The sequence below is a fragment of the Varroa jacobsoni genome, unplaced genomic scaffold, assembly GCF_002532875.2.
Source record: "Varroa jacobsoni isolate VJ856 unplaced genomic scaffold, vjacob_1.0 scaffold_416, whole genome shotgun sequence".
Classification (NCBI taxonomy): domain Eukaryota; kingdom Metazoa; phylum Arthropoda; class Arachnida; order Mesostigmata; family Varroidae; genus Varroa; species Varroa jacobsoni.
Window position 1 is genome coordinate 113,880 of NW_019213318.1, and position 20,547 is coordinate 134,426.

General features: G+C 43.3%; 1 protein-coding gene across 1 annotated transcript in view; it reads left to right on the forward strand.

The window, feature by feature from the left end:
• The window catches only part of LOC111260254 (uncharacterized), a 29,244-nt gene that overhangs the window by 5,244 nt on the left and 3,453 nt on the right, over positions 1 to 20,547 (forward strand). The window contains exons 2-6 of the mRNA XM_022832854.2: positions 18,188 to 18,262; positions 18,479 to 18,604; positions 18,997 to 19,113; positions 19,279 to 19,462; positions 19,905 to 20,184. Of these exons, the coding sequence (XP_022688589.1) occupies positions 18,188 to 18,262; positions 18,479 to 18,604; positions 18,997 to 19,113; positions 19,279 to 19,462; positions 19,905 to 20,184 (782 nt within the window). The remainder of the gene's footprint in view (positions 1 to 18,187; positions 18,263 to 18,478; positions 18,605 to 18,996; positions 19,114 to 19,278; positions 19,463 to 19,904; positions 20,185 to 20,547) is intronic.

Genomic DNA, 20,547 nt, shown 5'->3' on the forward strand with positions numbered 1-20,547 from the left:
ATATAAGACGAAATAGGACAGTGACGAGTTACGTTATATTACGTTGTTAGCATGGTTATACCTTAGCTTCCGGTATAAGTTTTCCGCTTCTATTGTTTCGTTACTAATGCAAAATATCCATCGTAATATAAGGTATCACATACGTAGAATAGCGTGTTCGAGTGTCGATTTGTTTTGGCACGTTGGCTCGTCTGCTTCTGCTCGATACGCGCGAAAAATTGTTTAGGATTCAGTCTTGGTTGGAAATGGGTCGATCGAGAAGGAAATCCAAAAAAGTTTTTTTTTTTTCCATTCTTTCTTTTCGTTCTTGTTTCACGATATGCTGAAAATAGATAGCTCTCGAGCTTTTCAGCCATTGCTATTTTCCATACCCGCTTATGACAAAGTTTACCGTCAATGAGGTATGCCCTGCGTACCCGCTCAGCGTATTGCTCACTTGCCAGTTCGCGTGACTCGTTCCTTCTATGGGACAGCATATAAAGAACAATTTAACACTAATATTATTAAGCGACGGATACCGCCGGTTAACCGTTCAGATAGCTTTTGCTCGTCGCTATGAAATTCTATTCTGGGCGCCGGCTGTCTAAGCGCATTATGCTACCTCCACTTCTGGTAAGAGGAAAAGGAATAGGCTTTTTAAACCGATAAAACAGAACTTTTCCCCGTTTGTCTCGAACTAAACGAACGTATCTGTCTTGTGTTTAACGGCAAAATTCGATTAAATTCCCTCATCGACGTTTTTTATTTTCTTTCCGCTCTCTTTCTTTCGACACTGCCGCTCTTATGAAAATTATGTTTAACGAATGATTTGCAAGAACTCGTTCGGTACAACTGATTGCTGGTTTCTCCGTCGGTTTTCGACTTCACGTTACGTCGTGCAGTACATACATCTATTTTTCGACTGACTTCGGTTGGTCACCTTCGAAATCGTTCCTGCAATTTGCCCTACTTTTACACTGGAGAACTTTGAAAAAAAGTGCTCAAGGATCACACGCCGGCAACGTACATGCTGCACGTTGTTGGCCGTTGGCCATTCAGTTTCCATCATGAACGTGCACAAGGCTGTTCTTTCGTTAAGCGTAGCTCATAACAGACGCGACACGGTATCACCATCGTGTGCGGGGTGGGTGACCGACCGACCGACCGACCGACCGAATTCGTCACGCCTCCACGGCCGCCGTTGTCTACTACCGCCATCGTCATCATTATTATCGTAAAATACTCCATTGTCTACTGTACATCTATGAATGCTTGCTTATACCACATGCGTATGGATTCGTAAGGCGCTAACCAATAGTTCCTTTCGCGTCCCTTTCTTGGCCTACGTCGGGCATCGTGTGTGTGTGTGTGAAAACGTACGCGTCTGTGCGTCAGCCGCAGTGTATATCGGGGTCATCAAATTTTAATAGTGGAATATTCTTCTGTTAGAGTTCCGCCAAAAGCCATCACGACCAAGCTCTAGCCGGCATTGCGGCAGCCGCAGTGGCAATGACAACAGGTATCTACAATCCGCACGATGCAATAGCCATCCGCTGCGGCGCGATTTTGTCCGGTGTCGTATTCTGTTCAAGCAACGACTTCAAATGCCGTCAATTCTATGTTCTTGCATTAGATGTACCTTTTTCCGTTCAAAAAACGCTCGTTTTATAGTCGTTTGTGACCGCCATGCGGCTAGCACCTGGCCAATGCTGAGCGTAAATGACTAGTGGATTGGCACGATCTAAAGTGGCATCGCCGCAACTTCACGCACGCTGCCGATGATACCGAAAATGGAGCTGACTTAAGCTCACAAGCAGTGCTGACATTTGCCGGGATTCTGGCTGACCTTATTAGACAATCTTGTTAGATCCATCCTGATTAGGCGAAAGAGAAGATCTTTACCCATAGACGGACCCTGTCGAGGAGTTCATCGAGCATAATGACGATGAAGCAACTTCGGTGCGCACCTAGGCATTGTATCAGGACTACTGTTTTCTTAAACAATTTCAACAGCAGTGATGGTTCGACCTCTGGACTTCGATTTTAGCTAGGGATTTCTTCTTTATCCCTCTGGCTGATTTGTTTCTTATAGAAAGCGCTCACTTGCTCGTAATCAGATGATGCGGATAAACCGTAACGCCAGCGATTTTTCGCTGGTCATTACTAGGAGTGAGTCGATGATGACGGCGAAGGTAACAACAGCAACGCTGTGCCGCCGGTAGTAATGCTGACGTAAAAAATAAATCTGACGTAGCCTAAATTTGACATCGCAGCCTGACGCTGCTGTGACTGCTGCAGTACATAGGCTACTCACTATAACAATCCGAGTTAAGCTCGACGCCCTTACGTTTTCCTACATCGTTCGGTGCGGGTTCGTTCGAATACCGACTTGAGGTCATGACATATCTAAACGCACAACAGCATCGTACGCGCGAACAAACGTAGTTGTTGCGTTAAAGATGTAAATCAGAATCGTTCATTTCGGCCGAGCGAAAGTGGGAAAACGGTGGCAGAAGCAACGAGACAGAGGAAATTGGCGATTCGGGGGGGTCGTTGAGCGGGGGGAGGGGGGAGGGGGGGGGGATGATGACTTACGGCTATACATGAACAAATAAAGACGGTAATGAGACCAGTAGTAACGAAGGTCTTGTGCTGGATTTACAGTTCCAGATAGATGCTGGCGAGGGAGTGATGGTAAACCACGTGCTGATGCTACAGTCCTTGCTGGTATACTGACGGCTGATGGCGGCGGAGCGCTATCCTGGAGGTAAAGTGGTGTCAGAAATGAATAATGGCAGAGATACAACGGACTGTGGACGGCGCTAATTAGAAGCCGCAATGGTGGTGCAGAGGGCGCAAATACGATACAGGCAACAACAAAGTCGTCGGCGCAATTGGAAATCGCGAGAAACTAATTAGGTCAACAGAAAATCGTACTATGATTACTACTACGATGTTTCTATAAAGTTGATCGAATTATAAAGCAATATGGCATGCTTCACATCTATCATATAGCACGTCGGATGTGCTTAAATGTGATAAAAGCGTATGGTTGCCTAGTAGATGCTGCCTATCAATGTTTTTGCTGTGCATTTCGTCATCAATGCGGTGTATTTTTATACCGATTATAGTTGCAGTATCACGACCGCATTCAACTCGGTCTCGGTCCAACTTCGAACTGGAGGTGGCAGTGTTTAGAAGAATTTTTCAAGCTTATTGTATTATGCCGGTCAATGACGTCTGCGTCTTTAATCTTTCCCTTGGATTCTGTCCACGATCGAAGTGGGAGTAGTATACTCAGTTTAAGCGATCCTGACAACCTCACAGAATCTCTAAATAGAAAACAACAAGCTCGCCGGGAAGCGTCAACGTTTTCAAAATCCATAGCGAACGAATTAAAATACAGTAACATTTACGATTTCCGTTAAACACTGCTTAATCTGGACAGCAGTTTGATAATGCACGTATATAAACAATATTTAACGCTTGTATGAATAAACAAACCCGTCAAGTAGAAGGGCGGAAATGCCGGCAATTAAAAAATGAGCCTTAATATATAATCATAGATATGTCATAAGCTTTGTACGGAAGATAGACATACCGCCTTTCCAAATCGTAATAACTACCCCATACCGTACATGAATATGGGCAATTTTACTTCAATATTTTGCTTATTATATAGCGAAAAAAATCTCATTTTTGATGATTTTCGTGCCACGCCTTTCCGAATGCGGTTCGCTGATCAGTCAATAGATAGTTTAACATGCGTTGCCAACACCAGAACCTAAAGAGCGCTGTAACAAACTAGAAAATCGCATGAAACGTTTTTTTTTTAGCTAGTTATTTATGTGTTGTTTGTCATGCCGTCCTCAGCTTTTCTCTCTTTCGTTCGTTGAATCAGTCTAGCTACCCGAACTAACACTGTTATTGATACAGTCGCCAAAAAACAATGAACTTCAATAGACAGTAGTAATAAACGTAAAACTACCCTCGTTACGACAATGACAAGGGTACTTGTCATTATCGTAAATATCATACTAACGGTCGACGTATTAAAGACACTGTCCTTTCCAAATTCGACAGCAGCGGCAATAGCGGAAGAAATCCCTTCGCAGTTTTTCTGACTGAAATCGCCGCCAGCTATCGACGCGACTGCAGCCGCGACAAGCTGCCAATGACCCAGTGAAGACTTCGAAAATCGACCGCAACAGCGGGAGAGATCACCAGATCAGCTGGACTGATGATCAGATGACGGTGCTTGATGTTTAAATTCACCGAACGCCATTTGTTGTATCATATCGACATTCCGTTCATACTGTTTCATTTCTTTCTCTTCATCCACTCACTGGCTGGCTGGCTGGCTGGCTGGCTGGCTGGCTGGCTGGCCGGCCGGCTCGGTCGGCGTGAGCCGCCTGCAACCCTCAACCGGATCCTTTACGGTTTCGGTCAGCACGATCGATCTCGTCCTCGCTACAGAAGGCGCCGGAATTCTGCAACGGCCGTAGTAAAACCAAATCTTCTGGGGCTGAAGGTCTTCGCGTTTGCTGCCATCTTTCGTTTTCTCTTTTCGTTTAGAAAAATAGATAACCCAGTACCGACATCGCCAATATCAGCCCGACCATCAATGCACGTCCGTTCGTGCGCATCATTTATATTTTACTGGCCACCGGCTGTGCGCCGATGGCTTCTCATGACGTCTTTCTGTTTTGTGTTGAAGGTACCAACCTCAAATGCGTGATGGCACGCTATCGTGGCGACAGTAACTGTGTAATGACCACGACGGTAGCAAAAAAGCAACTGCTATTTGATCGCAATAGCAGAAGTCAATCGTTTTGCAAAAATGGTACCACATTTGATATGGCGAAAGAGGATCGTTTCGCCTGAACCACTACATGGTATCACACACATAAACGTGTCGAATAGCTGATTACAAGGCGTGAAGCGCAAGCTAGCCACACGCAGTCATACCAGAAGGACACGTTTGGCAGCTGTCGACTACATCCGATTTTGAAGGGGAACAAACGATCTATTGAAACGACGACCTTTGACAGGCTAACGCTCGAAGCGTAATTTATCAATATGGTGTCTAAATATTAGATATATAAAAACTGCTTGCAGATGTTCGACCAGGCAAGAAGTACGTAGGGCGTTCTAGTACCCGTAGAAACTAATTCGGTTGCAACTTACATACATAAATTTGTGAAAATCCCCAGACATAGCACACCATCGTCATGCGTTACCAGTGCCTTCCTCATAGATTGACTGAAGTAATCTAAAGACTCTATTATGTCGTCATTTTATTACATATATTTCTCTATAATCGACACAATAGTAGATTGATACAAGCAAATCCAGCGAACTTTAAAATTAAAAAAAAAGAACATTCCAACTAGTTTGGTTAGAATTATTATGTTTTAAGTCGTGTTCCCCCTTGTTTTTGTCTCAGCGCTCTGGCAGCTGCTGGGTAGCCGTATATTCGTGTTCTCACACTCTATTTATGGCTTTCAAATGTTAATCGACAGTTGAATCTATCAGTTGATTTTTGGCCGTATAAAGCCCCATAATCACACGGACACAGATTGGGAAACACGCAAGCCAATGTTGGAAATTCCTTTGCTCAATCGAACAGATAATCGAGGCATGACAATAAGGCTTGACGCTGGCATCGAAACTCGAGGTCGTGGGTTGTATCCATTGCTTCAGTTACGGCAAGCGTCTCCTAGTAACAGATGCCTCTGAGGTGTATCGCAGTGTACCCCCATCGTATTGCGTCGAAATCTACTCAATGCTCCTACCGAACCAAAGCGACATTATCCTCCTGCCTATTGTTCGTACATTGCTTACGGACTACACCACACACATTTCCTGTCCAATTTATGGATACAAATTTTTACTAATTTTTTTCATTTGGAATATAATTCTGTTATATGTTAAATGCCAGTTTTGGCCGACAAGGCTCTTAGACTTCAAACTCTGCTTTCGTAGAAAGCCTCCTGCAGTGCGGCAGTGCGTTGTTGTTCTCCTTTGTCCTTCGACATCTTCTCCGCTCTTCTGTAACACATCAATATCAGATTCACGTACCGTGCTTTAGCCTAAGGCCCTTTGCCTAATATCTTCATCAACGAATTACCGAAGCGCTGTGGCCTTCGAAGAGCAAAAGCCTGACCACTGAGCGTTAATTTTCAAGACTAGAGAATACTTTTTTGTCTGAACTTAGTTCTTCTTAAGTAAACTTAGCCGATTTTCACCTAAAAATTTCTAGCATAGCGAGATTTTTGCTAGCTGAAATTCACTTGCTAATGATGAGTAGTTGAGCAGTTATTCAATCTCCAAGTCCACCAAACTCGTGCGTAACAACCCAATACAATAGTAGCTATAGGAATAGCGGTATATTCTACCACACCGGAAAGACTGAAGCTAATACCATCAGATCTTACGGTTACCCCAGTCATTTGTTATATCGCCGTACGCTATATATGACGAAGCTGATGAATAACGTCACCAGTTATTACCATAGAACTATTATATAATAGTTATAATGAAAATGAACAAAATTGCAACACTCTAAAAATACATATTGCGAACTTCCCTCGTATTCCTTTGCCACTTCACCTATGAGTTGACGGAACAATTACATACTCCTTGATACGAAGAGGTCCATTGTCGAAGCGGACTGATCCACAAAAAATCTGCAAAGCGTGCCTTCGAAATCGTGTCAGCCATAACTTCAACCATATCCTGCAACATCCAGCTCGTGGTGCTTCTGTGGCAACCATACTTATATGGCGCGATTTGTTTAAAACTCGGACTTAGTCAGACAGCCGCCGTGAACAACAAGTGACAGCCTCTATCTACGTCATTGCATTGTATGTACAGCGTGTTTGTTTTTCTATTTTTTGTTAAAGACAGCGGTAATGATAAGGTACGTTACCGTACCCCTGTTCCACACGATCTGCTGCAATGAATGCAGACGATCCTTTTGGTTTGTTTTGCTGACGAAAACTAGAAAAGTCGATCAGTGAATTCTATTTGTATAGCAAGCTTAATTACTAATGTCAACCGTAGCCGTTAGCGAAATCGTTAAACTACTGTTATAAGGTTAGTTATCGCTATTCAGTCTTGTTTGCGTTATTCTATCCTAGTACTACCTTCACACATCGCTGATTAATGGCCCAGTTCCATCGTCCTAGCATCAGACCCACTTTTCAGTCAACATTTCTTCTTATCGATTGATGATTGGCAGCGAGATCTGGCCCGGTGTTATTTACTAGACATTCACACTCAGCCACGCAGTTGCTCCAGCCCACAGCTACTAGCAAACGGCACTTTCGGCAAAACTATTTTTACTAAGGCCAATATCTCTTCAGCAGGCATGGACATCGTTACAATAGAACAACTGTTAAGCGTTAGCAGTTGTTTGTCTTCCTTCACAAAACGCCCAAGCTGCTATTGTCCAAAGTAGCCGTTACCTTACTTGTAAAAACTTTTAGTCTTCATTTCGTCTTCAATACATCACACGCAGCCTCCCGCATAAACACAGTGAACTAACGGAAAGCCAACTGTAGTAAGTTCGACAAAAACGGTGACAGCAAGCTGGAACGATGGCGACAACAACAACAGCATTTGGCAAATGTCAACAAACAAATTTATAACCGTACCGTCGGTTTCAATTGCTGACCAGTTAAAATTCGGTCGAGATTTGTTCTATGGACGAGTGGGTCGTTTGGTACTTTGCCTTTATCTAGTCGTTGTTGGCTACATCGATATGAGCGACCTCTTGTCATCGCCGTACGTGGCGACTGCTATGGGAAGACGCAACGATAATCCAATTCTGATTTGTTGAATGGACTGTTTTTTTTTTTTAATGGAGAACTTCCGCGGTCCGAATGGCTTCTGTTCGTTTGTGTGTGCATTGATGTGCGTCAGCCTATGGGTCAATTTGATGATGACAAAAGATAGCGATGGAAAACTGCCATTGCCCCGCTCAGTCGCGATATCGGAGAGGGGAAGGTTGGAACGGAGAGGACGGGGTCGAGTCGCGATTTCCGTAGATTTCGGCGAACTAAAGTTGCATAGCAGAACGAGAACAAAAAAAAAATTGGGGTAGCTATCAAACTGAAACTAATCCGCAAAGCGTATGTGTGTCTGGCGAAAACAAAGTGTATATGATACTATACGAAATCAGACAATTCTGTATAGGCGATACCGGAAGATCTGACTAAGCTTCGAAAACTGGATGTGCGTTTATCAAGTTAAATCAGACTGAGAAGCGGCGGATCATATGTAACTTAGAGAACCGCTTATATAGCTGGCGCTGATTTGAAAAGATAGCTGACCTAATTTCGAAGAGACCAAAAACTTTCGGGTTTGCGCAAACCGATGAGTGTTGTGTGCGCTTCGCTTGAAGGATGGCGCTCGCATCATAACCCACTAATTTTGATAGGATAATTGGAAAGTAGATTTGGCATAAACTGATTTACCTTCAACTGTTCTACTGGCGAGAAAACACTTGGAGCGTCAAATATTTCGTTATGCCGCTGCCGTACCAAACGCCACATACGAGGCTCGCAAGAAACCATAATCCACTGTGTTATCGCCTATAAGTAACTTCCATATGAAAGGTAACATCGAAAAGATCTCTACGTTGCGCTTAAGGGGATCCGAGATCTATCTCTGCGCCCATCTCTATGGCGGACATAGAGCTTTACGCAGTACAGCCGCAATACTACATTTTTCGTATGTGTACAATCTGTAGATGGGCATGGAGCTCATTCGGACCTTGGAGACCGCTCTCCTATTAAACACGTAGCATCGATTTATCGTCCCAGCCTGATGCAATGAACTTCGAATAGTAACACCTTTGACTCAGAAGGATCTCGCTCCGATTCGTGTGATCGTTACCGGTGTAAATATCGTCTGGGCCGCATATGCGCCATTACCGGAGCGAAGATCTCGATATTTTTGGCTACTCGGAAGACGAGTACTGCCACAGATGCATTGGTCAACAGCCACATGCACATAGATAACCTAGATGAAGTCACTGACCTTGCTCATCGAACATTAGGTTTACATTGATATGTAGGCTAGTGTCCCGCTGACAATTGATCACCTAGGGAAAAGAGGGTTTGTTTCTGTTTAAACTTCCCGGACTACCTGTCAGCACTTCCGTTCACTGAGAAGGTACCTTTAAGTTCACAACTATTGCTATTCCGTGTGGATTATCTTATCTACCGGAGTCAACGCTTGACTGCATACGGAGATTTAACTATGGGGAATCGCTAGCTTAAAGACACGTCCTCCTGACGGATTCATATGTGGACTACGGTCTCACTAAAAAATAAAAATCATCCGTGGTCTCGTGAGTATTTCTGATTTTTAAGAGGCAGACGCTGAATGGACATTTAGACAAGTCAACGAAAAGATTTCAATGAATTTTTACGATAATCCACAATTTAGGCAATGCCACAATTTCAGTAATATAGCCGTTTGGTGAAAAAAACAGAAACACTTACTTTTTTTTTGGGGTAATTATTTTGGCAGATTTGATTGTTAATGCTTGTTGTCTCTCATCGGTCCACTGGCAATAACATATAGATAAACCACGGAAAATTGTACAGACAGTGTTTACAGAGCATGTTTTTCCGTAGGTAACTTTCACGAAGGCGGGTAACCACATAAATAGTTTGATGTCTACCGCCCTGAACTTTGACATCTAATACAGACAGATAGCTCAATACCTTCAACGTGACACTTTGTCACAACAAGATAACTTTCCACTTTACGTGAGCGCACCAATCCAAACGTGTAATCTTACTAGACAGAAAGTTAAGTTACGATGTGCCATCAGAATACTGAACCGTTCAGAAAGCTGTACGTGGATGCTTTTTGTGCTGGAGCTCTGGCAACAAAAGTCCATTAACTCAAAAACTATTTCCGCCCCCTTGTGTTAATTTCGAACAAGATGCCCTCTGCCAGATATGGGCTTTTCAACGGTTCTGCATTCGATTCCCTCTTCCACCCTACAACATCACCACTATTATCAGCATCATCAGTAATCATTCAGTTACACCTGTTCACGATTATTGTACTTCTATGATGAATCGTGCGCAAGCTTTTGTCCGATCCTTCAGTGTTTTTTGTTGATGAGGTTCTCCGAAGCTGTTATGATTGAAAGCCCTTAAAAGTTCACTGGCGCTAATGAACGTCGTTTGAGGAAAATTGTAAGTGACTATACTGGATCAACGAACGGGTGGGTGATGCACGTTGCAAAATTGTAGTGGCTCGTGCTTGCGTCTCCGCCGACTTCGTTATCGTCGCTTCCGCCAAACCGGAACCTATGGTGTGGCAGAACGAGAAAGGCTGTTTGCGCAGCGGGAAGCAAGATCACTTTGGCGTGGTACGCACGTTACGCTAGTGTTATACACATATATATATGTACAACGACGACAACAGTTGCCACCGCTTTTGCTGTTACGGTTAACAGCAAGGTCATTTTCGCGCGCGGTCCAGCTTGAAGTTGCTCTGTGTTTAGGACGTGTCCGGCAGCTTTTGCTCGAGACAACGTGAAGACAGCGGTACACCAAGCCTTAGCTACAGAGACGAACGCCGAGGCCTGACAAGACGTCCTCACGATTGCCACCGTCGCCAGCATCGTCTTAAATCTCTACAACAACTACTTTACGCCTCGCTCGTCGCCGGACACGATGGCAGGCCGCCGCTATGATAAAACAACAGTGGCAATGGAGTCCGCTGTCTGTTGTTGAGGAATCGCTGGAACAGCTGCTTGTAACGAATAGGACTTTGAAGCCGCCAGGCATCTTTTTTGAGGTGACGTGCCCTTCTTTCGGCCCAATGACGTTATAGCAAACTGCTGCTGCTGCTGTTGACAGCATCGTCAACATTGTTGGTGTTCCAGTCTAGAGTCATGGACGTCCAACCAGTCGCTCAATGTTGTTTTCGGTGATCGACTGGACGATAGAGTACTACGAGACGGGGAGCAGCTCGGTAGACACCCCTAAAAAAAGCGAGATATGCATGGACAGGGGTCATGCGTTCTAGGGGAATAATGCGAAGCTATAAATTGGCTACACCACGGATTGAAACGATGATAGCATGAAAAAAGCACTGCAGGTCAGGTGCGCAGGAAAACAATGTCTAATAAGTGAAGCGAATATAGGAGTAGCGTAATGCAGTTTCGCAGCACGGCGCAAACCGTCTCGAATATGTTGTACTAGGAGTGAAGAAGCAATGAGGTTTACGTTGACCAAATGTGACCGTGCGGTAAGCTGACTGTGAAATTTCAAATAATTCGAAAGGTCATCGACTTCCCAGCGTCTGAGGCCCACTCGATTCCTTACCAGTTGTTTATTCCTGCAGTCGAAGTTACACGCTATTTTTTAGGATTGCCTCACCGAAGTAAGCCATGCAGGCTACATAGATCATTGGGTAAAAAAAAATCATCACTTCTATTGTCGCAAGCTATTTTTACGCTATGAGTATACTCAGGAAGGGATGCTATACGAATGCTATCAAAAAACCAGTAAAACAATTGACAGAACTTGAATAATGACGTCTATAACCGGACAACTTGCTTAATGAGTATAACATTTTTACTACAGTTCACCATCAAACCCCTCCTCAGATCTAACAGATACCCCATTCATTTCTGCTGAAGTATCAAGCACCTCTCTGAAAAAGATAAATCGCACTCTGCAAAAAAAAAAAAAAAGTAGATTATCGTAATAATATAAAGTCTTACCCATGCGGATTATTGTCAACTAGTCTAGTGCATACAAGTAGCGAGGTGTTGACAGCTGGTTATTACATGCCCGTCACATATGTTTAAGATTGCCTAATAGAGCAATTCGTAAACATTACCTAATTGTATGATATAATAGCGCAAGTTCTTAGATAATAGCACAAGTGTTCCCCTGATTTATGTTCGTTTGGTCCCCGACACTCTTTTTTTCATTAGGGCTATTATGATACAGGCGGCAAGTCATAACCGTACTACTACAATGATACAGGTGATTCAGATCGCAGTTTACTAGATAGGCAGGCAGGCAATCCAACAAAGGAAAACGAGCAGAAGTCCCGACATAGACAGATGGACGAATCTTCTGTCGAGGCTATAGCGGTGCTTCTTCTGTTTTTGTGCAGTTCCCGCCGCCTAGCAAGCTTCCGAATCGCACGCCAAGGCGGATGACCAAGACGAATGATAAGCTAGAAATATAACAGTGCATCTTATTTAGCATTAGCATTCAGCTGGACCAGAGAGGGTTTCCATAACACTAACAGCAGGCACTCCAGCCGTGCCGGTCGAGTCGAGACAATGAAGGCGCTAGACATTTCATTAGATGACAGTGCAATAACAATAGCACATATGTTACACGTTTTTTAGAAGCACAAAAACGGTGACATGAACATCTTCAGTGGTTCGGAGGAATGGTGTCGGTCGTCGTATTACGCCTTCCGCCAAAAATTGGCCCGGACGAAGACGCAAGTGCCCGAAGCTTCGATTTAATTATTTTGTTTTAAAGATATGCCGGCAAACATTTCGTCGAAGGGGCGAAATTACAGAATTTTTCATTTCTTTCCCTATGTCAGCAATTCTACAAACTGGAAATACATAGTTAACCACTTCTGCTTTTTAACCAGCTGTTACGTACAATATTGTCCGAGCACATGCTAAATCGTAGTTAATATATGTAGCCTGAGCACAATATAGATCTAAGAACATTTGTATAGATGTAGGCCAACCAAAGTCGGGCTGTGCCCGTTATGAATACAGCCGAACCTAACGTTATAAGAAATGAAGAAGACAACAAGTAAAATTCCTTTAACTAGACGCTTGAGGATGTTATTGATGTATTGATGGCAACCATCAAAGACAGAAAGTTCCGTCAAAGTCATATATGTACCTAGATAGCTGTCAACACCGAAATCTACTCAAGATCGACGCCAGCCATCGACTTCTACTTCGAGCAGAAACAGCGGACTGTTAGCGAATCGCACGGCGCTTACTGCGGCGATTTGCGAACTGACGGAACGGCATCAATCTACCACGCGGCAGTCGTTTCAACAGCCGATCATTGCATATATACTCGTTAAATCCTTTGTGTAAACTGTAGATTGTGATCTAGGCCAACCCTCACAATCGAGGTAGGACAGAACGTTACGCTGGGCAGAAGAAGTGAACTGGTCAGCAAGCGGACAAAAAGCATTCCTTATGTTATGTCTCATATAGACAAACATGGTGACCGGCCAAAAGGTCCGCGCTGCAAGGTTGCATGCACAAAATCAGCAGTGTCTGGAGTGCAATCGGCAACGTTCCGCCATGCTGACCCATCCGGCTCGCCAGAAGAATCATTGCTGCCCACTATTACTAGACGCTTTGATCGAACCACTTAACGAAAAATAATGTCATTTTTATTAGCTAGACATGGAGGAGCAATAGCTTAAGCGACGCTGTAGCTCGTAACGCTATAAGTCTCCGTTATTATTTTTTCCCTTTGAATTTTCGTTATCGTCGTTGTTTTCAGTGTGCACGTTCACTAGGCGCGTTCATTTGATGACACGACGTTCGCATTGAAAGACATAGTCCTTATCATCGTCATAGCGGCAGAGACTGTTAGGAAGAAGAAGCATCAACATTTGAAAAAGATATGTTAGAACGCCATTGGCAACGACCGATGAGTAATGGGGAAAAATGCTGGAGAGCTCCATGTGAGGGTATTCGTCAAGCCTAGATGGGTTGGCCCTTGGAGCCGGCTGTAAAAAAAAAGGCGTTATTTTCAGCTTCTGTTTTAGGTTTTTGTGCTACGTTTGCCGAAGCACGGTGAAGTGAGTGGTGCTAGTATATTGGAATAACAGAGGAAGTAAACGTGAAGGCGAAGTTACTGGACCCAGCATAGCGAACTTTTGGCATTTCTTTAGCCAAAGCTAACCATCATATATCAATATGCGCTTCATTTAACGCACCGCGATACCTTAGCTTTGTTGAAATAAATTATTCTAACGTGGTCATCACGATTGGCACCGGCAATCATCATCAGCATCATTCCCTTTATTGAAGTACAGACAGAGGGAGAGACCTTGGTATTGACAATAGTCAACCACAGCGACCTACTATATGTTTCCAGAAGCGCAATATACAATGGTACTCCAAAGCTATTTTTTATTGTTTGGACGAAAATGGCCAGCGATGCTAGTGTTCGACGATCATGGCGGAGAACTCAGACAGGCATGAAATTAATTCCGACATAAATCTAGCAAACTTCGCTGAATATCTTCAAGGAAAAGATAAGGCTAACCCCTTTACACGATTCGTTTTATTAAATTGTCAGACATTTGGCCGGTACTAGGAAGATACCGCGGCGAGCCTTATCTCAAAATTGCACGTAGATATATGTAAAGGCAATTTGATTTCACGGGTATATTCTAAGGTAAGTGAACACACATTTGAAGATAATTTCAGAGATGCCAAAACTCAACGAAACGATCGTGTCTCGATACGATGCTGGCGTCCCGCTCGTATGGATGGACGCATAACTGAATAGGGAGAAAAAGGAAGATCTTTCAATTGCTAGCCACAGCAGCGCAGACGTCTTTCATTCATGCTCCTATTGTATCGTATCTACAGCCGACCTGCGGTGCGATAATCAAATAAATTCGATACTTTTGGAAGAACTTCGGAAACTAGGTTGTCCCTTGGCTGTGAAGGAGTTTAAAAGCAAAAATTCGCCAGCCGTTTTCGAGAAGCACGGTAGGAGCAGTTCTTTTAAAGTAGCATTTTTATAAGATTCCCGTCGGTCCATTATAAACCGTGCTCGTTTATAGGCCTGTAGGCCAGTGCATCCCTATTATTTAATATAAGAACGCTTGACTGGTGTGCATTTTGCCCCTGTAGATCTCCTCCTAGAACGCTGCCACGTACTTTTCACCAATATAGATGGCTCGACTAACAAAGCTGCTTTTATTTTCAGCCATTTGCAACGATTTTTTTCCCTAAACCTACGCCGCTCCCTATACTTTTAAATGGCCTGGAGTAACGTTTCTCAGCTTTGCTTACTTAGATCTGTTTGTTAAAGATGTCATCAACTTTTCTGCCAATTTTTGTGTCTGGTACCGATTTTCAAGACACTTGACCGCCCTCTGGTGATTTGCCCGCAATTCTTCAAAGTTTTATCCGTACCGCTCTATTTTCATCTTCTGGTCATTATCACGGGTTGTCTGTTCTTCTTTTCGTTTTGCTCGTTTGCTTTTTCGTACATTGTCATTTTTGGGACCCTGTCCGAAGGCCCCCATGGTCTACGCCTCTGTTTTTATCGTTTACATTCTTTATTCCACTTTCCTAAGTCAACGTATTTGTTTGCCAGAAAGGGTCCGAGGCAAAGTCAGACATCAAAATACCAGGAGCAGCCATCGACCCAGTTGGCTCTTTGTGTTACATTAAACTGTAGATGCGCGGGTAACCGCACGCACCACGTGCGTACGACTGTGGCGTGCTAGTACTACTGCACCCGCAATAACCGTTGCTACGCCTTTGACACTAGACCGCCTACGTTACCACCCAACTAATGGGTACTGCGCATCGTGGCATTGCCTGACAGCTTATAACTTATAACCAAAACTCACTCATTGTCGCGTGTCGCACACATCTGTCTTGTGTCAAACAGCGGAACGGAGCAAAATATGCACGTTTATACGTATGCATTTGGTTTGGCACGGCAACCGCTGGCCACGATCATGCTTGTTACAGCAATTTCAGCCATCAGCTCTGAATGACTGTTTCTACGTACTTCACTGGTTCGATTCCACCGTACGACTAGCCCTGCCCTTCTCTAACGGTAGCATCAGCAAATGTGTTGTACCCGCGTTTCGTCGAACGCTATGCAAAGCAACGAAATCACTTAATGTTTTGCTTTCGGGCGCTTAAATCGGGGCCTGCTCGACACTCGTTCAGACAATCCGACGCTGAATCAGTCAGTCAATTGCTACTTGCTATCCAAGTCTTCTATCCACCGTTTAGCAAACTGTTTTTTTGAGTATTTTGTTATCTCGGACACACACAGTATCTCTGCCAAGTTCCTCACTCACCCCCGTTCATCCACTTTTTCTGTTATCGCCCGATATAACTCGGCAGACACGCTTTTGATGGAAGGTGGCGGGGAAGGGAGGAGGGCCGTGGAACTTTCACAGTATCCCTTTTCTGGCCGCCACGCCTGCTCAACGTCTTCTTTTTTCTCTGGTTTTTGTTTGTGCGTTTCATGTAAATGTTGCTTCTTTATCTAGAATAGCAGATATTTTGCTTGCTGTGGTCGTTGATATTATTGTTGTTGGATCTCGTTTCTCCCAGCCTGATTGTTTTTTCTGTTTTTGTTAGATTGGCCTCACGCGAAGCTGTTAATGACTCTTGGACAGGTAGAGTCGAGCTAAAAAGCGTTCCAGTCGACGGTAGCTTCCCCCAAAGCACCGATATCCTTTTCTTATAATTCACGCGACTGGCCTACAAACTATCCCCCACACCAGCCGTACCTATCTCTAAGAGAATACTTCCTTGCTGGCGCTACGTACAATTCGGGCGTCGGCGTTAGATAAAACCAACTAGAACTAGGTTACTACTACCAATGATGATTGTGCTTCCTTGACTTTTTTCATAAATCTCCTAAAGGAAAAGTTCATTGTACCACCTGTTCGTAGAATTTTGTCTTTAGCTATCTGTTATCTCCAGTTTTTTATGAGTGAGCCACGGTACTGCGATTAGAACTAATACTGTTCCGACCTTCATGTTTAGGTGGCACGGCTTACAGCTAGACGGGATATTCGCGTTCGCGAGTCACACATTTTGTTTAGCGTATCGGCAACAATAGAAGTTTGCCATTATCGTGTGAACTTTCTGCATTGTCACTGGTATCCGACCATTCGCAGAAGGTGCATAGCCACGAGTAGTCGAGATCGCCAGCGACAGGCCTCTCTGTGGTGGCAGCAGTTAAACAAACGATTGGGATTGTGCGGTAACAAATGTATTTGTCTATACAAGGAGACCGTGCAGAGCTTCGCTTTTCCCGCCTCCTGGGAGGAAAAACCGCAATACGTACAACCGTTGTGGCAGCTGTCCTGATCCGTAGGTAAATCTAGCCAGAGACCATACAGGGCTATTTCGCAGCAACGGGAGCATACTGTGAGACGTTTTCCATATATACAGGGCAATAGGAAACCGAAATAGAGAGCATCCTCGTACGATCCACTCTCGAACAACGACGTGAAATTTGTCACAGGCTTCCTATTAAAGCAAGCATGCCACAGAACGCGAAAGAAACGAACCTGTCTGACTCAAATCCATTTCTACAATCCTGCTCCATAGAAGAGTATACGTATATCATCAGGAACCAAGTTTAGGTAATTTGATTTAATTGTCAGTAAATTCCTTACAGCTTTTCCGAAGCAGTGAAGCTCATTGAGATATGTGTACGTTACGGCTTACCTTATGTATTAACGAAGGGTCTTTTTCATCAACGCGATAATAATCACGGGGTTGGATAGACAGTCTATTCATTTTGCTCTCTTTGGCCATGAAACGTAACCGTCTGCGTAGGTAGCTGAAAGAAGCATTCGCTTGCGAATAATATCTATGTGCTGAAACGGTTGACATATTCAGTCTTCCTTCTTGCATATATACAGGGTCTTCAGAATGCCACGCAACCTCACAGACGCTTTTGAAGTTTGATCCATATTCAGAGCCATATGCATTCAAGCAGCAAGAGACACCTACGGAGTATCAAACCCTATTAGTCACATACAACCTTGCCAAGAGTTCAAGGCCCTTCAAAATAAAGAGTTGTCAATTCTTCTTTGTGTTGGGGAACATAAATAGGCATGTAGAGAGCTAGGAAAAAAGATTATTTACATGGAAGGTGCGCTTCCGGCTCTCAGAATTCGGTTGGTTGTGTCTCTTACATATAAATACATGTGGACGCATTCATCCGAAGTAATCACACATGTCAAAAGTAGCGTTTTTCGGACACGATTCCAGTAATTCTAACATTTAGGCCTTCATACAAACGTCACCGGGCCTCAGAGTGGATCCAGAGGTTCTGCTAAATTTCTAATACTAGAACAAATACAAATTCGTCTTAAATTCGTGTGCCCAAGTCGCAGCGCATCGTTGAGATAGCTGACTAAACATTTGGTGTCATTTGTTTTTCAGAGACCCACGCGGCAAAAACGACGAAGCGTCATTTACCTATTTATACTGCTTTTATCAAAATTGTCCATCATTGAGGTAAGATGGCTTCGCCCAACAAACGATACCCTCGTTTATGTTTCTCATAACGAGCAGTTGATTTATTTATTTATTTACATGATTGATATCCTCGCAACATTTCGTGCGCATACACAACCTTTACGTTAGATCATCGATGGTAGCCTTGGTGCACCGCACTTACACATGCCGATATTATAGGCACACTTTGATAGTCATAACATGAACTTTCCGCAGGGAACCCAATGGGATAATGCTCTCTCTAACGGAATTGAACCGGAAACTCGTCTACAAGATGTCCAGGTCGCCTGTGGAAAGCGACACATGCGAGTCCATTTGGATTTTGGTCCTCAACCATTTCGGGTAGGAAACAACCCGTTGCGTGTACAAGGGAGCCAAAGGTTAAGCGTGGACTAAGAGTATAACTTAATAATACCGGCTTAGACACGCGGTATTGATGACAGGGACACACAGTCCGCCAAATAGGTTTTGAACATGCAATTTCTGCTGGTAGAATACCATATCTACTAGTATAGTAATCTTGAGCTTCTCTATATGACTACAGATATGGAAAAATTCAAACAAGAATAGATCGTAGATAATCTATGCGAATCAGCTTGTTTCTTGTCTTGTTAAAGAAAATGGTATGGATTTAGGTTTCATCGAAGTCCTTTAGGAATAATATTAACTATATTTTGATTATATATTGCGTTTTTAAATACAACTTCCAAACTGAGATATGCTCGTGTTTATAGGGTTTGGTCTTTTCAAAAGGCCATCATGGTCATCCCGAATGCGTGTACGTTAAGCCTGGCTCAAATATTATTGGAGGTGTGGACTTCGACGTTTTCTACGACAAATGCGGCACAAAGGTTGGCCAAAAATATTCATATTAAAATTTGCAGATTACACAGAACATCTCTAATTAGGCATCCGTCAGTAATAAGTCATATATGGGAACAGATTACTTCGAAAGACATATAAAACAGTAGAACCAAATTAGATTTAAGAATATTTTCTAAAAAAATACTTTTCAGCCGGACCACGCGGGAAGCTTCTATGAGAATACGATAGTAATCCAGTATGGGCAGGATGTTATTGAGGCATGGGATGAAGCAAAACGGCTTCGTTGCGAGTGGCATGATGCCTACGAGAAATCTGCGCTAAAATCCCCCACCATTCAGTTAGCAGACCTTGAAGTGCAGGAGCTTAATTTCCAAGGTATATACATACTATCAATGAGGATCTTTGAACAGGAAAAATCACTATGGCTATGTTAGGGGCACTATGGCTTATAGTAAAGTGCGTTGGGATGATATAGTGATTGTAAATCGTACCACTGACAGACGTGATCTTTTTTTCCAATACGATTCCTAAATATATTTACAAAAATGTAATGGCTTTTTTTGTGGTTTATCTGGTTCATCGTTCTAATTTCGAAAAAATATAAATACGAAACCATCTCTGATTAAAGCATAATTGGTAAAACCTTAATCGGATACTGATTATTCGGCATATATTGACGTTTTGATTTGTAAGCTCACCAAATAATAATTGGATGAGCGAAGTTAATAGTATATGAAAAATATTAGAAAGATATTTCATTTTAACATAGCAGTGCGACCGCCGATTTTTCTAATTACATCTGCTGTACTTTTAACAGGAGATAACATCGGTTGCTGGATGGAAATCCAAGAAGGAAAGGGTCCTTGGGCTCGACAAGTATCCTCGATCGTACCTTTAGGAGCACCCCTCACGATGGTTGTGGCTATCGCGGATGATAACGCTGAATTTGACATGCGAGTAAAATCCTGCTGGGCCCACGATGGTCGTAGACCTCCGTTGCATCTAACAGATGAAGAAGGTTGCGTGTTAAGGCCAAAGATGCTCACACCATTCGCGAAGGTTAAAGACACCCAAGGGGGCCACGCAAGTGTCGTCAGGTAGGCCGAAACCGATCTCCAAGCTATCCCATCTCAGTACTAAGTCATGTTTTGTTTGTGGAGATAAACCATCTCCACTTGTTCCGGCTCGTCCTTTTTGTACATCGTATTGTAATATTTTGAAATACTTCGTCTATGTTAAAATATTACTAAAAAAAATTATAACCATCTTTAGCGAAGTGAAGCATTGGTAGAAACTGATTTCAGTCTTCACAGAAGGTTCCTGTGCTTCAATGTGAACAAGTTTCTCCCGCCAATAGAATTACTCATTAAATGGTTTACATATCAAAGAGCTAATACTTTACAGGCATTCCCCTCGCGCTAATGTCATAGTAAGGTGTTTGGAATACTGAATAATAATAA